Source organism: Colletotrichum fructicola, assembly GCF_000319635.2.
Source record: "Colletotrichum fructicola Nara gc5 chromosome Unknown KSG_Nara_v1_contig11, whole genome shotgun sequence".
Classification (NCBI taxonomy): Eukaryota; Fungi; Ascomycota; class Sordariomycetes; order Glomerellales; family Glomerellaceae; genus Colletotrichum; species Colletotrichum fructicola.
In genome coordinates this window covers 2,562,579-2,580,005 of record NW_027094061.1, presented here as the reverse complement: position 1 = coordinate 2,580,005, position 17,427 = coordinate 2,562,579, and the positions used below count along the sequence as shown (strand labels likewise).

Below are 17,427 nucleotides of genomic sequence, written 5' to 3'. Positions count from 1 at the left end.
CAAAGTTGTGGCGTGGCCGCACGAACACCAGTTTTCATCCGTTCGGATAACTCTACAATGAGCAGGAAGTCCAGGGCTGCCAGGCGTTCCGCAAGATTAACGCCGGTTGGTCGTAGGGCTAGGGTTGCCTGACCTGCTTGGTAGGGTCAATACTAAAACGCCGCTACACTAGGTAGTCAAGCAGGGGTCTTGCTCGTTGGCGGTCTGTTTGGCTTCTAAGGAACACCTCAACTGTCAAGTGACTAGGGGCCGCGCAAAGCGAACAGAAAGACGGATGAGATACATACGCTGCATGGAGCTTGCGACAAGTCGAGCTCAGTGTAAGTAGCAGTTGAGTCGACGGCTACCGTCGCCTCGCGCGTCGCTCTCTACTTGAAAGACGGGTATGGACTGCGGTCTCTGCTACAGCCCGTCTGCCCGGGTTGATGGATCGGACTCGGCATTGCTTTCATATGCACTTCGCCTGACTTATCTCGCCCGCGAGAATTTAGGTCGACCAGATAACTATAACTCACAACCAGACCCTATGAACTAGATGACACTCAGTGATGCTTGTAGGTGTTCATTATCCTTCGGAATGCACGATACAGGGCGGTAGACCCCGGCTTCTACGCCCAACGGACGGACGGGGTGTCCGCAAAGCACGATCATATGCGCAGGGTATACAGGTATTCCAACACAGAAAACGTTGACGCATTCACCTAGTAGACCTCAGAATGCCCCATGTGGGAGAGGGACTTCAAAGTTCAGACTGGCTAGCTTAGGCCCAAAGAAGCCACAGGTATATTCGGCTCACCGCCGCCGCAACAGCAAATCACCTTCGCTGAAATAGACCCGGCGACAGATCACACACCCTGACGCCAACGCCGACGCGCACACCGATCCTTTCGGTGATAGCCGACGTCACGTGAGTATTGCTGGGATGTATGTTGCGTCCACAGAAATCATGAGGGACATGTCGAGGATCGCAAGTCGGACCCTTGGGGTGGCATGTGACGTCACTATCTTGTTACCTCAAGAGTCACTCTATAAGTAGGCAGAAGTTTGGCGTGCATTCTATACAAAGACCTGTCTCTTTCTTTCTTTTCTCTCTGAACCCCCCCTCCCACCCCCAACACACACCATGTGGATATGCTTGATGTGCTAATTGAGCTTGGATGCTTGTCGATAATGCCTTAACAACATAGCTACACATCACTTGGGCGATGTTTCCATGCTTACTATAAGGGATTGGGTAGACGGAACGGAGAAGCCCGGGAGCAGCTCGGCCAACGGAGGCCGGAGGGCCGGAGAGGCCTGCGGGTCAGGGCACAGAACCATCCACAGAGAGGACTTGGCGAGTACTCGTTGAAGGCTGGAAAAAGCGAATCCTCGAAGAAGCAAGCAAAAATAGCGCAGCAATACCATACATACCTTTTAGGTTCTGCTTCTATCAGTTTGACCTAACCGTGGCCCGTAGCCCCTAAATACCTTTACACTTACGCAGTACGTACCATGGAGTATGATTAAAGCAATGTTTCAAGTGAATCTAGCTACGGAGGGTGCGCGATTGCTGAGCAACATGTTGTATGCCGAGATGAAAGTCCTCGCTAGGGGTCCACGCAGTTCACTACTGAACTGTGTCTACCTACTATTCACTAGATGTAGCTCCTAGTACGCAGGTATAGCTATAGAACCCAGGTACAGCAAGAGACATAGAGTAGGCGCTTTGTCGAACTCTTCTCTACTTCTCTATATCGGGGTGTTGGTATATATGTACGCTAGCGAATCATATATTAGATCCTGCCTAGCCCCCGGTTCTGTGTCAGGACGTTTGGGATTTGTAGCATTGTGAACCATTCAAGACAGCGAAGGATTGAACCACATCCACATTGGAATCTCACGTTCACTGTCTGTGACTTAAAGAAACCAAGGACAGGCGCTGGAACCGCATCCAGTGATGTAGCCTCCTAGCTTTGCGGTCTCATACCTATCTCGCCAAGTATCGTTCCCAAGCCTAATGTTATGTTATAGATAGAGCGGCTTGTGTGATAAGTTGCTAATATAACACTCGAGGGCCTCACTTTATCAACGTGGGCGTCTCTCTCATCTATAACGTAGGTCTACAACGCCTGTCTTGTCAGACCAGTATGGGATCCCCCAACCTAGTTCTACCCTATATAGTACCGGAAGACGGAGAGGGAAAGAGAGGGAGACAGTGGGGGAGATTGATGCCGCTCCCAACATCTTCATACTAGCTCTCCACGCTGGTTTGGCACCAGTGGATGACCTAGCGAGGCCTTGGGCTGACCCTCAGAGACGGAGAGGCGCAGATTTTCCCTTTTCTCAGTCCATGCTTGCGTGGTGCTGTAAAGTGGGACTGGCTCCACATTCCCGATCGCAGAATAGGCTAAACCGACCTGAGGGACTAACAAGAAACCGCAAGTGTATTAGGAGAAAAGCTTTACGGCATTGGGATTTCATGACATGCTGCGTCTGGCCGCCTCTCTCGTCTTACGTTGTGGGATATCTGATTTCTAATCCCGTTCATCCTACCCATGGGTTCCTTTCCTTACTTCAATCCCCACGTCACATATAGTAACTCGGCATGCCTATGGTAGACGAATAGGGACGACGAAATATCATAGACACCGTCCTGCCCTAGCAGACCTCGGGCTTGATTGAGAAAGGGTCAGCAACTTGCCCAGCCTTCCAGAGTCTGTCTCACGGGACAGAGACCAGTTCAACATGTGGCTTACAAGCGCTAGACCGTCCCTATCACAGCCCCTAGCACCTTCAGCCGTCGTTAGGGACATATCGCACATCACAAATTACCGAGTGGCCCTGACCATCTCGACATAGTACGTCGCGTTGGTGTGTACTGTGTGTGAGCGTTGGAGTGCATGAAGGCCGGAGACCTTGCTGCGTCACTCGGCAGCGGAGTATGGAACACCCCCCCCGGCCGGATGCCACGTAGGCGAGGCAGCAAGCAGCTGGCACCGGCACATGAGGACACCAGGGTCTCCGGGCAGCCGGTCGGCGAACTGCATGTAAGAGGCATCGCCGGCGCCTTTGCCGTCCTATTGTCGCGCCTTCCTGCTCTGGAGACGCTTGAGATACGGACCTTCGACCGGGCCGGGCATTAGCAGGGTGATAGAACGGCTACGGCACTAGCACTCGGAGACCTTACAGTCTTGCTCCTACGTCGGATGATACTTTCGGCCAATAGTGCCAGCTTTATAAACCGTGAGGCGGCTAGCCGGATTGTCGTGCCATTATCCGGCCGCAGGCACCACCGCCAGGTTCGACTTCCACATCAGCGTAGGCGCCGTGCTTTGTATCTTATGACGGACGGCCCCCGTCGGCAACTACGCTAGAATAATTGGTCCTGAGCAAGGTTGACCTCTGCGAGGTAAGCGTGAGCCGGCTGCCCCGCCCGTGCGTGCCCGTACCTCAGGATTCTCCGCAGGGAGGATATCATCGACGCCGAGCACACACCGTCGTAGGCCAACATACACGCCTTTCGCACTTCCTTCGAGGCTTGTGCGCCCTCGCTGGGAGATCTCCCTCAGCCTGATCCTGTGGCTATGCGGCTTCGGTGTGTCACCATATCACCACCCGCGCTGCTCAGATGGGAGATGGAAAGCTTGGGGAGGCTCGCCGACGTGCTCCGTACTAGCATGGAATACCCGATGTTCTTCTAGCGATATTCCCGAGGGGACAGCCCGATCGTACCGTGGTAGTATTCGTTCGAGACTTAGATCATGGAAAATATAGCACCTAAGACGTGAAGCTTGAGGGAGTCGAAGGTGGAGATATAGTCGGCAAGTGAGACATCATAGGCCGAAGCGTTAGGGAATAGCATGCATCGGCTCGGGAGGTTTACGGTATAGGCGTCATCACTGCTTGGTTGGGGGGTGGGGGGGGTTTTGAATTCACACCGGTAACTTTCTCAAACGCACACACAACCCTAATTATCTCACTAATAGCCTTTGACTCGCCTGAGCTTTGATGCTGCTATCCGTACGTCGTGTGGAAAAGGAGGGGAAAGAAAAGGATAAAGCGGGGAGAGTCCCCGCACAGGCTCAAGAGATTAAAAAAGGGAAGAGAGAGAGAGAGGAGATCCTGCGTGCGCAGCTTGGCTAGTGCTGGGGTGAGGCTGTATGGCCCGTCAGCTGACAATGGCTTTTAACTCACTGGTGGCGTCCTTAGCCCTCGTAGGGAGTAGTCTTTCGTTCCTAGCAACCTCGAGCGCTTTAATCTTGATTGGTCTTCACCATACTCGACGCCGGTCTCTACGACACACCCTCGTCCTTAACCTCATGGTTGCTGGTAAGGTGTTCTCCTATCAACGTCAATGTTAAGCGGGATGAGACACTAACCAAGACGACCATCAACGCAAAGAAGTCATTAACTCAGCTAATAACACTATATCGGGGATCATCTACGTTAGGGACCAGGAATTACAACGCGGAATAGCGTGCGTCTTGAACGGCGTGTTTAGTCAGCTCTCAACGCAAGCATCCGACTTCTCCATCCTCGCCATCGCTATAGCCACGCTTCTGGTGATATGGCAGAGAACAAGTATGGCGGACAGCTCATCACTTAAGAGATTCTCAATCTGCTGCTGCGTATGGCTTATTCCGATTACTACTAGTGCCTTGGCTGCTAGGATCGGTGTGATAGAGCCAGTTGGCGGGAACTGCTGCTGGATTGCGCGGGACCGGCCCAACCTTCGACTTGGCCTCACCTATGTCTGGCGTCTGTGGATCATATCCACTACCGTTTGCATCTACACTTTCGTCTGGTGTTATCTCAGCCAACGTCCTCGCCCCGCCGCTAGTACGTCCTGGCTTTCGTGCGATACCGGATCACTAACAGTACGCCCGACGACAATGGCAATACTCGAGCCACGAGGAAGAAACTTCACACCAACCAGGCTTATGTGGGGTACGCCTATGAGGTGCTTGCAAGACAGCCGGGCAAAACGTACGAAGTGTTCCCTTTCCCGCGCCTCAGAGTACGCTCTAACTAGGTATTTAGGAGAATCGGATGGCAGATGCGGCAGTGCTGCTGATGATCAAAGTGGGCAGCAAGCTGGGCCGTTGGCTCCGCGTGCTCCTTCCGTGGCCAGAGTCCACAAGGAAAAGAAGCCACACACGACGGTACGCTCGGAGACGTCGCGGCAGAACGAAACCAGTCCGGATACGAGCCAGGTATTCGGACCGAGGGGGGCGGGCATTGGTCGATTAGGCACCAGGGAGCAACAAACACACGTTAGGGCATTAGGTGAACGACGTCCTCTACAAACTACACAGGCACTTACAGCAACGCTTCTTCAGACAGTCAGGGACTGCTCAGATTTCACCAACGGAGAAGATACTGCGGAATATAACAGCGGAGGAGGGACTGTAAGCCAGTCATGTATTCCTCGACCGTGGGGAGCTTCCCGCCTCCTGAAGTACAGATGGAACCCCAGCAGAGACACCACCGTCGCAAAAGACGGTGTATCGTCAAACGTCACGGCTGCAATGATGGCTAATCTTTCTACCAAAAAGCAGACCCAGACGTCAGAGCGGCGCATTAAGCGCATGATACTGCTGAAATCCTGTCCTATCTTATACATAATTCTCTGGATGCCCAGCCTGTTGAGCGGAATCATAGAGACTTCTGAAGCTAAGACGTTTAGCTCGGTATCAGCAGCGCTGCAAGTCTCCAGCCAGTTTGTTGGTCTTGCTAATGCAGTGACGTACTGCTTCCATGAGAGCGTAGCGTGTATATCATGAGATTGTAATAGTTATTGATCGCATCAAAGGCTGTAAGCATAATGGTTCTTTCTTTCTTCTTTCCCACTCCACTCCCCTGGCTGATTTGCTTTCGCGGTTTCCTAATCTACCTTACTAACCAAGCAACCAACTAACCGAGCCACCAGCCAACCAGCCAGCCAATTGACCAAGCCCTCACCATTCTCTCAACAGAAAGAAAAGAAAAGAAAAGAAAAACGGAAGAGTCGTTACAACTACGTGGGGTTGGTTAATATGTGCATAATTTACTTGTTTGTTACGGTCAGCTATCCGACAGTAGGGTCTGCTAACAGAAGCTGGGGATTGACACGTTATAACAGTTCACTGAGGTCGTGGTCTGAGTCGTAGGTCGTAGGCTGATAGTAGATCGGTCGTCAGAGGCTAAGGTGATCAGTCTTAGGCTCAACAAGTAATTCGCAGTGAAGGTAAGCTGAGAGTATCCGTGAGGATGAATACTAAGTTGATTGCTGAAGAGCTATGGAAGTCTGACCATGAGCCAGGCTCAGGTCATACTATATACAAGTTCTGCACAGTATCTCTTGTGGTGGCTATGTAGGATATCCGTGCTATCCAACATATCCATGGATAGCTGGGATAGCGGACATATCCAACATATCCATCTTTGCCCTGTATCCGTGCTGTTCCCGAAGTCACGTGACCTGTACCATAGTTCTTCCTTTCCCGATGGTTCCTGGTTTTACCTGTGTTACTGCTTACATATGTTCTGTGTTAGCCGCCGAGATGCCAGGCGGGGCTGTTCCAACGTGTCATGCCTGTCGGGTCGTAACATTGTTCTTCGTTTTAATATTGAACCTCTCATATGCTTTTGCCCCCTTTACCTTCCTCTGTACGTGGCCGGCTTGGTTCTCATGATAGGTCAGTATTAATATCTTGGGTGTCTATGATTAAAGCAAGTGTCTGTCTATGCTCTCTATCATAAGTTAAAGAGATGAAGAGAGTAGTCAAGTACACTAAGGACTTAGCACGTGAAGCCATAGTGGCCTTGGATAACTCTAGTACCGCATCGAATGAGTATACGAGGTGGTTTAGCTATGGATAGTCTCTCTCATTATGTCTACTGCTCCCCTTAGTATTATTGCCTTATACTTAACTTATTTTCAAGAAGAAATAGGGCGCTTACCACAGCGAGACCAGATGCTAACGCTAACAGAATCCAGCTCTTCGTAGTAAATACTAGCAGCTTCGAGGTAATGGAAAGATGCCTCCAAGCACCCTCAGGCACTGTGAAGTCTTATGAAGAGGATAGCCTGAGCCTGCAGAGACTAGTGTACGGATTTCCTCCCGCGGGCGCTGTTTCCTGCAGGGGCGAGGTGGTCGCTAGCACTGTTCATACTAGCGACCAATTCTTCGGAATTAACACCCTCATCGACTGCCATTCTTTCTTCAAAAAGCCCAGCACTTCAGAGATGCTTTCCAACTGCCGAAAGGGGAAGTACTCCTCATTCGTAGGCATGATTTTGCTTCACAAGATGCAGCATGTCAATACTATCATTAGCCAGGGTAAGAGGTGTGTTGATCCAGCATGTTCTAGTAGAAGATTTGGGTTTGATTCTCTTCTTTTCCCTTTCTTTCGCCCTGATATGTTTGACTCAATAACAAGCTTCCGCTTAGGGATAGTTAGTCACTATGAGATACCAATATAAGAGGCTTGGAGACAGAGAAAGACAAGGCCAGGAACGTATAAAGCTCTGTGTTATCTGCTATAGGAGCCATGGCAGTCCCATCTAAACGCATGTTATATGTATCATGTCGGAGGGTTCCGACGACACCTTTTCAACCTCTATCCAAGCTACGCTCGAGCTGCTGGACCGGACAGTATTCCGGCTTCGGCGTATACGTCGGCCCTAGATGTTACCACGTCACCTGGTTTGCGGACAGACACGGCATTATTAGGCTCGAGGAGCACGAGGCTATAGCCCTCGCAACGGTTGAGAGGATGCAATAACCTCATTGGTATTGTTTTTGTTGTTGTTATGACAAGGTAAGCTTGGATTAGTGATAGTAATGACAGGATTGCGCCTGAGTGATTCTGGGTCACTGGTTTGTATATCCTTTCATTTGTTAGTAGTAGGTGATAGGGGGTTCGTTCTTCCTCCCAGCGCCCACCTCAATTCGATCAATCAAGTTTGGGGCCCTATAATTGAACTCATTGACTGGGGATGGCTTTGTGATTGGTTGGTAGGTTGATTGGTTGGTTGGCTTGTTGAACTTGACTGATTTACTTGAATTGCGGTAGCCGCTGCTTCGTCCACCGCAAGGAGGGGCTGATATCGGGCCTCAATCGCTGAGCTGTCGGGGACCCCGTAAGCTGCAAACCTGGTGGTATCCCGCCTCGTTCGTACCGCGGTAGTACCGATGGGATGTTAGGCTGGGGATAAGACATATCTATCCGTCTTTCTATAATCAAGAGGGTTGGTGGTTTTAACAGTCGTAGTAGGGCCGAATAACGGTTAAACAAGTGAAAGTTTAAGGTGGCATGCAAGGAAACACCGTCTGGTTATGGTTCATGTATTCTGGGCTGAGGGCATGCTTGCTAGGTGCAATCTAGGGAATAAGAGGTTTGTGAAGGTGTTTTTTCTTTGTCCTCTTCTTTTGTTCCTCGGGAGAATACAACATGCTGGCTTTATGCCAGGTTCTCATTTACGGTCCATGCTTATCTCTGCCCGCATTGGAATTGGCATCTATGGATCATTTTCTGCTGGACGGTGCTAGTCAAGAGAACAAGAATAGCCCGGAGAGGCCGTTCAAGGAGGTGAAGGGGGGGTGTGCAATCCTTACTTAGCTGGGGACGTTTGCTGTGTAAAGGCGAACTCCTACACTGATTGCGAGCGTCGTTCCACGTCTGATTATCTCAAACCTTGGAGGTAAAATTTCCTAAGACGCTGGACGAAGTCACGGAGATGAGCGGCTACACCTAGGATCCACCTCCACAGTGAAATGGTCCTATATGTAGAATAGTGGGGGCTTGTGCGTTGACTACAGGGCTGACAAGGGCAGGGTAGCTTGGCGCTAGTCCCACACACAGGGAAGGGCTGTGAATGAAGGGGTTGATGGTGTTACGACCCGTTAGGCACAACACGTTGGAACAACCCCGCCTGGGATCTCGGCGGCTAACGCGGAACATATGTAAGCAGTGACACAGGTGTAACCAGAAACCATCGGGAAAGGAAGAACTATGGTACAGGTCACGTGACTTCGGGAACAGTACGGACACAAGATAAGGATGGATATGTTGGATATGAGCTATCCTAGCTATCCATGGATATGTTGGATATGAGCTATCCCAGCTATCCAGCATCGTAAGGAACTGTTCGGAACCTGTATATAGTATGACCCTGAGCCTGGCTCATGGTCAGACCTCCATAGCTCTTCAGCAATCAACTTAGTATTCATCCTCACGGATACTCTCAGCTTACCTTCACTGCGAATTACTTGTTGAGTCTAAGACTGATCACCTTAGCCTCTGAAGACCGATCTACTACAGCCTACAACCTACGACCCAGACCACGACCTCAGTGTACTGTTATTACGTCTCAATCTCCAGCTTCTGTTAGCAGACCCTACTGTCGGATAGCTGACCGTAACATAAAGGTTATTTAGAATCAATAGAAAGGAAAGGTTAAAGAAGAGGTTCAGTTCAAGGAGCATAAAGAGAGGCGCAGAAGAAGGAAATAAATAAAGCAATAGAAGATAGAAATAGCAGTCAAAAGGAAAGAAGAGAAGCAGCAAACAAAAGCAAGAACAAATTAACAGATAGAAGAGTTCTGAGGAAGAAAGAAGCAAGCAAAATAGATAAGAAGAAAGGAGGCGAAATGATTCAATCGACAGTTTACATGTAATATAGACAGAAGAGATAGAGAGAGAGGAGAGATAAGAGGTTAAGGTTATAGCAAGAGGGGAGGGGTTGGGATAGATTCAAGAAAAAAGATTGGATATAGAGCAGAAGAGGATAGTTAGGGGTAGGTGTCACGGTCTATGGACCGATATGAAGCTTCGGCTAGACCCTCAGCTATGGAATACTTTGGAAGGTTACAGAATATCGTGGAAGGTTATGAGAACCTTGTCGGCCCATACTCAATGGAAGCTTCTGGAAGAAGACTCACATGTATTTAAAGATGAGAAGGGCACCACTCTTTCCCAGAATGGTTCTTCTTTCCTCCAGCTTGGAATGCTCGTAGTAGTAGGCTAGACCAATGGCACCGACCTTGTCCTAGACCCTTACAAGAAGAGCGTGTATTGCTCCTCATAACAGACCTCACGCTGGACATCTCCCTACTAGAACAGTCGTCCGCCTAGGATAGAGTATATACAGTATAGCCAGACAGGGCTCCAACTCACCATCCCACGCTCGTCTCATGCTAGAGGCACGCTGAAACCCTACTACAAGCTCGCAGGACCTGAGACGCAGCCTGTAGAGGGCGTTAATCCTCAGCATAGAGCGTACGAGACAACACGGCTATCCGTTCAAGGGCAATGAACAGCGGGTACAAGCATCCACGGCATTCACAGTTGTAAGTGCATATTAATTCCCTGAGCCGTTGTGGCTGGCTTGTCGCCGTGCCGCTGGCCGCTGGCCGCTGGCTGCTGGCCGCGCCGCGCCGCCACGGCTGGCCCGCTGTCAGATAGACAGCGTGGCTACCAGCGAGTAACGGCATAACTGTGTATTGATTGATTGACTATCTTGTTGTAAAGGATAAGTGGCCAGTTGGCCAGATCCATCGAGATGTGCTACACTACATGAAACAGATGCAAATAGGCCATATTGGTGTTAGGAAGCAGTACCGGATTGCATAGTTGAGATGCTTGACTCGGTTATGCAATGTGGGCCTGACACCCGCCCTCGCCTGGCAGCCTAAAGCAGCAGTCTCAGCCAATCACATCCAGTCATGCTGAATACGTACCCCTCTTTTGAGTACCATCTTCCCTTTTACGCACACCCACATATCTCATCTCACCAACAGCACTCCCGCACCCTCTTAACCACTCAACCACCCAGTCCTAAACCACCACCCTGGAAACAAAGGGGGAAAAAACAGGAAAACCCGATAGTTTCCTCCATCAGAAAGTGCACATCACCGCAATGACCAGAGTGCCCGCCAACCAGCGGAAGAGGAAGCGTGACGAGAGCGACGATAAGAAAGCGGCTACGGCAGCGCCGTCAGGGTCCAGGAGGCGGGTGCGGGCCAGACGAGAAGACGAGGCCAGCGCACCCTTCACAGAGACCTCGTCCGCGCGAGAACGGGCACAACCTTTCCTCCTCGCTGTTGCTAGGATGCCCGTTGACATGCTCAGCACAGCCTGGAGCGTCGGAAAGAACCGGCCGATCAACGCGGCCCACGTCCAGGAGCTGGTACACGCATTCAGGAGCGGCGGGCTGGAAAGGCGGGCGCCGGAGAACCGTATCGTCGTCCTCTGCAGCGCCGAGGAAGTCAGGCGTATGCTACAGGACGGCGGCGACGAGCGCGACGAGGATGACGAGGACGGCCCTCGCGAGCTATCCTTCCTGCGCTGGGCCGAAGTCAATGGGACCAAGGCTGAGGTGATGGCCGGCCAGCACCGCATCCAGGCGCTCCGCGAGTACGTCAAGGAGACGGGCGCGCCGGGTTCCAATCTGTGGTGGGTGTGCGAGCTCTACGATAAAGGTAGGAAGGCGCACCCTCCCCCCTCCCCCCTCGCCATTCCCATCCGGTTCACCACACAAAAAGCATAAGGATGATGGTTCACGAGAGGCTAACGGACGACATGGAACACTAAAGACCGCCTGCCGCGCGACCTGAACGTCAAGCTGCGTGTTAACCGGCGGGACCCAAGCCTGCCCGACAACCACGGGCAGATCTAAATGCAGCTCGCGTCCATCGCCTTCACAGGAGGGCGGGAGGACGAGGGCTTGGGCGGGGAGGACGCCGCCCCGCACGTCATTGAGGCACTCCGCCTCGGCGGCGACAAGCACTTCCCAACGCGGAGGCTCATCACGTTATGGAACCACCGGAGGTGGCGGCCCACCACGACGCAGTGGTGCCGCACGAGGTTAGGGCTGGACACCTTCAACATCTCATACTTTGAGTGGATCGCCAGCCTCCGCATCGATGAGTACTGGATCGATGCCTTGGGCGAGGTCCTCGGCGTCCTGACCGACCTGCCCGCGGACGAGCGGGATAACATCACGCCTGCCGACTGGGAGAGGCTCTCAACCTGCCAAGCCGCCCCCAACGTCACAAGCGTGTTCTACGCGCCTGGGGAGCAGCAGGCGGGGCAAGCGCCGCGCACCGCGCGGGTCGACGGGTTCCTCGCGACGCTGGATGACAGCACCTACCGCCTCGTCCACGACCACATCGCGGAATCGCTTGTGCTCACGTTCCCCGACCTGAGGCGCGTCCTCCACTGCAGGAAGCTAGAGATCCAGACGGCCGTCCGCGTGCTCCATCACGTGATCCGCTGGATCAGCCCAGAGCAGGCCAAGGCCGTCGACGACATCAGGCCTAAGGTGAGGAACAAGCCCCTCCTCCGGGAGCACCTGTCGATGGCGCTAGACGAGCTCGCCTCAAGCAGGGGCTGGGCGCCCGGGGCCTTCCCTGCGATCGCGGCTGTCCAGCTGCAGAGACGCGTCCTGGACTACGTGCGGGACAACCTGGCCGAGTTCCGGGCGCCGGAGCTGCTCCCGCTCCTGGACGACGACGCGCCCGCCGAGGGGGAGGACAGCGACGAGGGCGGCGGCTCATACGGGCAGCGCTTCAACTACGTCGCGTGGGCACGCCTGCTGAAGCTGGTGCGGCAGACGACCGATAGGGAGGGCCATACACTGCGGCCATCGTGGCAGACGGAGCGCGCGACCAGGAGGTGCGAGCGCCAGGCCAAGGCCTCCACCCTCGTGCAGGGGTTCTGCGCCGGCCTGTTCAAGCTCGCCGGCCAGCAGGACGCCGCGGCGATGCGGCTCGCCCAGCAGAAGGCGGAGGAGCTCGTCAACGCCTATCTGTACCTTGCGTTCCCCAACAGCTCCCCAGCGGCGGCGCCGGACCGCCCCGACGACCCTAGCCAGCCGACGCAGGACGCGCCCGTCATCGCCAGGCAGTCCTCCCGCCAGCGCCAACGCAGCGGCGGCGGCGGCGACGTCGACGACGAACATGGCGCTCAGCACGTAGCACGACCCAGCCGCCGCAGCAGCATCCCCCCTTCCTCCTCGCCGCCGCCGCCGCATCAACAGCGGCGCCCTCTGCCGTCGCCCCCAGCGCCAGCAACTACCGCCAGCCAGAAACCAGGGCCACGCTGGAAGCTAGGGCCTAGAGCCAGGAAACCGGCCAGCGCCGCGCGGCAGTAGGGGCGTTGGCACGTTCTGGGTTCCCCTGCATACCAGATAATGAATGCGAGAAAGTTAATTCCGCCAATGGAAAATGTCTCAGCAGATGCGTGCGCCCGCCGGGCAAATACAAATCAGGTTTCTCATTTCCCACAGCAAAGTGGGTCTCGCAAATATAGTTTGATAACCCATTCCTTAGCGACCATCAGCTTGCTTTTTCTTCTTGCTATCCCATGCCCTCCCGGGCACGCCAGGAGGGCATACGTACATGCATAGATGCTGCTGTGCATCTGCCTCCTACGCCTATAGTGGGCGAGGTCTATAGAGGGAATAGGGTATGATCAGCAGCAACCTGTCCACCACCTGCTGAATAAGTGGTCAGTAGGTGGTCTCCTCCCAGCGGAGGATGCACAGGTGGTTTCGTATAGCAAATAGAGGGCGTTTTGTAGGAAATCCCTCAGCCAACGTGTAGATTACACACAACTAAGACCGTGGATAGCAAGGCCTACACCACCATCACACTATAACCATACCAAGATGTCTACAGCTAACGAGGGAGATGTTGCTACTGAGATGCTGCTAGTGGATGGTGAAGCCTTCTCTGACGTTGGTGCTGCCTCCGACCCGGACGGCGACGAGTTCTTCGTCGACGACCAGCAAGAGGACGAAGGCAACGACGGGCGGACCAGCCACAGGTGGGCGGTGGACCACTCCTCAGGGCACCACAGGTTCCGAGGTATATATGTAGAAGGAATTCAACTAGGAGCGAGAAGAAAACGCTGCCAAAGCATATCGGCGGCATCCCGTTCGATATCACCGGGCGCACGTTCAGGGTCGCTAAGGCTGGTACCCGAGAGGTCTGGTTCGTCGTCATGCACCCCGTGGCGCACGAGCCGACCTCCAGGGGCGGGGCCCCACGCGAGAGACCAACAGCCTTGGACAAGAGCGGGATGCCGGCCGGGTTAGCCCGCGAGCTGGCCGCATACATCGTGGGCGTCTTCCAGTCGCCGCAACTGCTTGGCGAGGGGGTTGAGGCCTGCTGGCGGTTGGGGACAAAGAGTACCCAGCGCATAAGCTCGGCTAAGTGGCAGGTCTTCCAGCAGCAGTTCATGGACGGTTGGGCCGCCTGGGCTAGCACCCACAATCCCAATTCATTCTGGCGACGCCACGAGCCGGCCTTTCACGCGTATGACTACGGCGCGAATATCGAGATCCAGGTCAGCGATACTATCTACGACCTGCCGCGCGAGAGACATATACCCTATGAGGAGGAGGAGGAGGAGGAGGAGGAAGGGGTGGAGGACGCCGAGCAGGATGCCGAGGAGGAGGGCCTCAGAGATGGAAATTCTCGGCAGGAGGTCGAAGAGCTCTCTCTTAACGAGGGACAAGGTACACATAGCGATACAGTGGAAGGCCGGGAGTACCAGCAGATGCTCAGAGAGAGCAGGGACCTACAGAGCATGATCGTGGAGCTCAACGCCCGCTTTGATCTCAGCAGTATCAGTGCTATATCGTACGCCCTCGCAGTCTGTATTAACAGCGAGTCGGGCGGCTCACAGACGCGCTGCCTCCTCGCCGACCGGAACATGGTAGCGCGAGAGTACCCTGGTAACCGCGACTACACCTTCTACCCGCAGGCCTTCCACCCCACGTATGGAAACTTCTCATCTAGCCAGCCGCCCGCCTTCCTCAACTCGCTCTACACCGCTCTACAGGGGAATATGAGCGACCGCAATGAGGGCGCAGACGTGCTGTCGTTCGGCTACTTCCAGGGCTACTCCAACATCAAGAGAAGCGTGCGCCACAGCGCCAGCGCCCTCCTCGCGACGAAGGGGTACGCAACAGCAGCGCTAACAGCGCCAACGTCACACACATCCGCCATGTCATACACAAGAGACAGGCGGGAGAGGCTGCTACGTCGCATCCGTGGCGACCTCACGCCCGAGCAGCCTGAGGAGTCTAAGCCGTTTGCGCGAGAGCGCAGGCAGCTGGACATCGCTATCGAGAAGGATGAGGTAGCATACCGGATGGAGCAGGTCGTATCACTCAACATACGACATATGGACAGCGTTGAGCGCACATTCGAGAACGTCATTCGCCCCATTTTCCAACTCATGCGCTTCTTCCTCACAGAGCATGAGTCGTATGTCCATATCTTTCGGTCTATACCAGTCGGAATCTTCCCCCGTATCATGTCGGCCTACTGCCGCCTGTTTGAGCTTGCTATCTGTGAGATGGAACGGCGTTACGTTGCTGGCGGCGAGCGCGGCCTAGACCTCGCACACTCTGAGGCTGTTGCAGTACTTGACCGGCTTGGTGGGTATATCTTCACCGGGCATGAGCGCCACCTGCCGAAGACGGTGCTCCGGCCGCTAGGCACCATCGACAGCCTTCTGGCTGGGGCGTGGCCCTATATCGACCCAGCCGTACTAGACCTCGGTCCAGCCGGGGCAGCGACCTGCTTCATGGACACCAGCCGGTGGCCCCGCTCCGCGAAGACGGGAAGGCTTATACTGCTCCATATTAGCGAGCTACAGCACCACTACGGCGACCGCCTTGCCTCCCACCGGGAGACCGAGATCTGGTTCAGCCAGCTAGGCCGGGACGCATTCAAGAGCCATGCAGCTGTGACAGAATATGTGACGGAACTCCTGCGGGAGATGTGGATCCCCCAGACGAAGCTCTTCATAGCTAACCAACTACGGCGCAGGCTGCAAGAAGGTAGTAGCGACACTAGTAGCATACCTATCACCTTGGAGCAGAGAGAGGCGTGTAAGTCGGCTGTTGAGGCGTGGGAAGCGGCGCCAGACGCCTTCACCCATATCGCGCTACAGCGGCTAACTGACGGTCTCACCTCGGGCGGCTCGCGCATAAAAATAACCTTGTCGAGGACGCGCACCAGGCATGACTTTGCTACTGAGCTTCTCCGCGTTATCTCTACCGAGAAGGGGCGGGCAGCATCCGCGCCAGTCAACGCGACATGGCCGGACCATCTGCAGGCGGCCATAACTAGCGGCAACCAGGCTAGCAACGGACTCAAGCCTGACGAGTGGGTCTCCGTGATAGCTGGCCGACTCCTCGCGGCCGGTGTTGAGTGGGTGCCTGACGCCGTCAAGGGCCGCTTAACGTCAACCACCGTCGTCAGCCTGCGCGGTCGAGAGGTCGCGCACGTAGTAGTAACCGGTCCGCCAGGCTCCCTGAGGCGCGCGGCGCAGGAAGCTCAAATCAAGCACGAGAAAGCTGCGCACGACCGGGCGCTCAGGCAGACGCGCAGAACCATCAGCTTCGGCTGCGGCTTCCCCTTCACCGACGTCCCCAGCCTCATCACGGACGGTTTTCTCAAGGCTAAGGCGATCTTCTCTAACAAGGGCGACCTACGGGTTCTAGACCACTATCAGCTGGCGATAAACTGCCTCTCTAACAACATCGACGACCCCCTCTGTTGCCTGATGCTGATGATCACATTGACCGTTTGCTCCTCATCGGAAACGCCAGAGGTTGCGCCTGGGTCGCGCGAATTCGGGACCGCAGCCAAGAGGAAGGACCCGGCCCAGCTGGCCCTCGTCATGGTCACGAGGATGATGTGGTTCCTCTACCCCGCCTCTTTCCCCTGGAAGAAGGGTTCAAGTGGGACGGCCTATGATGTAGCCGAGATGACGAAGAAGATTGGTACAGTATAACGCAGGGATGGTGTGAGGCTTATGATGCTAATGGCGCTGTAGAGCATAAGGGGTGCAGCAACCGGATGTTGCGTGAGCTGGGTTGGGTCACCTCAAAAAGCAACCGCGACAGCCCCCGAAACACAGACCTGCAGCTGCGGCCTCAAGAGGACCTCCTCCAGACATTCCGAGAGCTACGGTCGGCCATGAAACGGCCAGACGACTTTATCGGCGTGGTCTTCAACAGCCAGGACAGCATCTGGACGGAGCGTTGCGCGAGCATCATCAAGGATCGATAGGGTTATGCAAATACAATAAACTGGAGTAGGAGATGTAGATGCTTTGGGTTTTTTCCAATTTCGGTGGGCGAATCCGATAGGAGCCAGGTGATGCTTTTCTTCACCAGCCTCTCTTGCTGAGCTATCACGCGGGGGACACGTCGACTGTCGTGTCGAAAGGTTGTGTATCTTGCCAACAGGACCATTGTCCTGAGGAAGGAGAGTATAAACGGGGATTGGAGATACGAGAGACCTAAATATAGTATAGAGTATGAGGCTAGGCGGTGCCTTGCAGGATAGGGAATTTCATCAACATGTTCCCAAGTATACGTAAGGTATCGCACTCTGATGGCTCAGAACTGAGAGTATAAACGAAATAAAACCTAAACAAG

At 54.2% G+C, this 17,427-nt stretch overlaps 3 protein-coding genes across 3 annotated transcripts; all 3 read left to right on the top strand.

Moving 5' to 3' along the window:
* Window positions 1-4,160: 4,160 nt before the first annotated feature.
* CGGC5_v017228 (uncharacterized protein) lies at window positions 4,161-5,056 on the top strand (the record flags this gene model as incomplete). The annotated part of the gene is made up of 4 exons (XM_066153841.1): window positions 4,161-4,311; window positions 4,387-4,459; window positions 4,861-4,968; window positions 5,023-5,056. The coding sequence occupies 4 exons, from the start codon at window positions 4,161-4,163 to the stop codon at window positions 5,054-5,056; spliced, it is 366 nt and encodes a 121-aa protein (XP_066007023.1).
* A 5,828-nt stretch (window positions 5,057-10,884) lies between these two features.
* Window positions 10,885-13,119, top strand: CGGC5_v017227 (uncharacterized protein; the record flags this gene model as incomplete). The annotated part of the gene is made up of 3 exons (XM_066153840.1): window positions 10,885-11,446; window positions 11,561-11,595; window positions 11,650-13,119. The coding sequence occupies 3 exons, from the start codon at window positions 10,885-10,887 to the stop codon at window positions 13,117-13,119; spliced, it is 2,067 nt and encodes a 688-aa protein (XP_066007024.1).
* Window positions 13,120-13,635: 516 nt separating this feature from the next.
* On the top strand, window positions 13,636-17,056 carry CGGC5_v017226 (uncharacterized protein; the record flags this gene model as incomplete). Its single annotated transcript, XM_066153839.1, has 3 exons — window positions 13,636-13,793; window positions 13,862-16,767; window positions 16,821-17,056. 3 exons carry the CDS (start codon window positions 13,636-13,638, stop codon window positions 17,054-17,056), a joined length of 3,300 nt encoding a protein of 1,099 aa, XP_066006995.1.
* Between the last annotated feature and the right edge of the window lie 371 nt (window positions 17,057-17,427).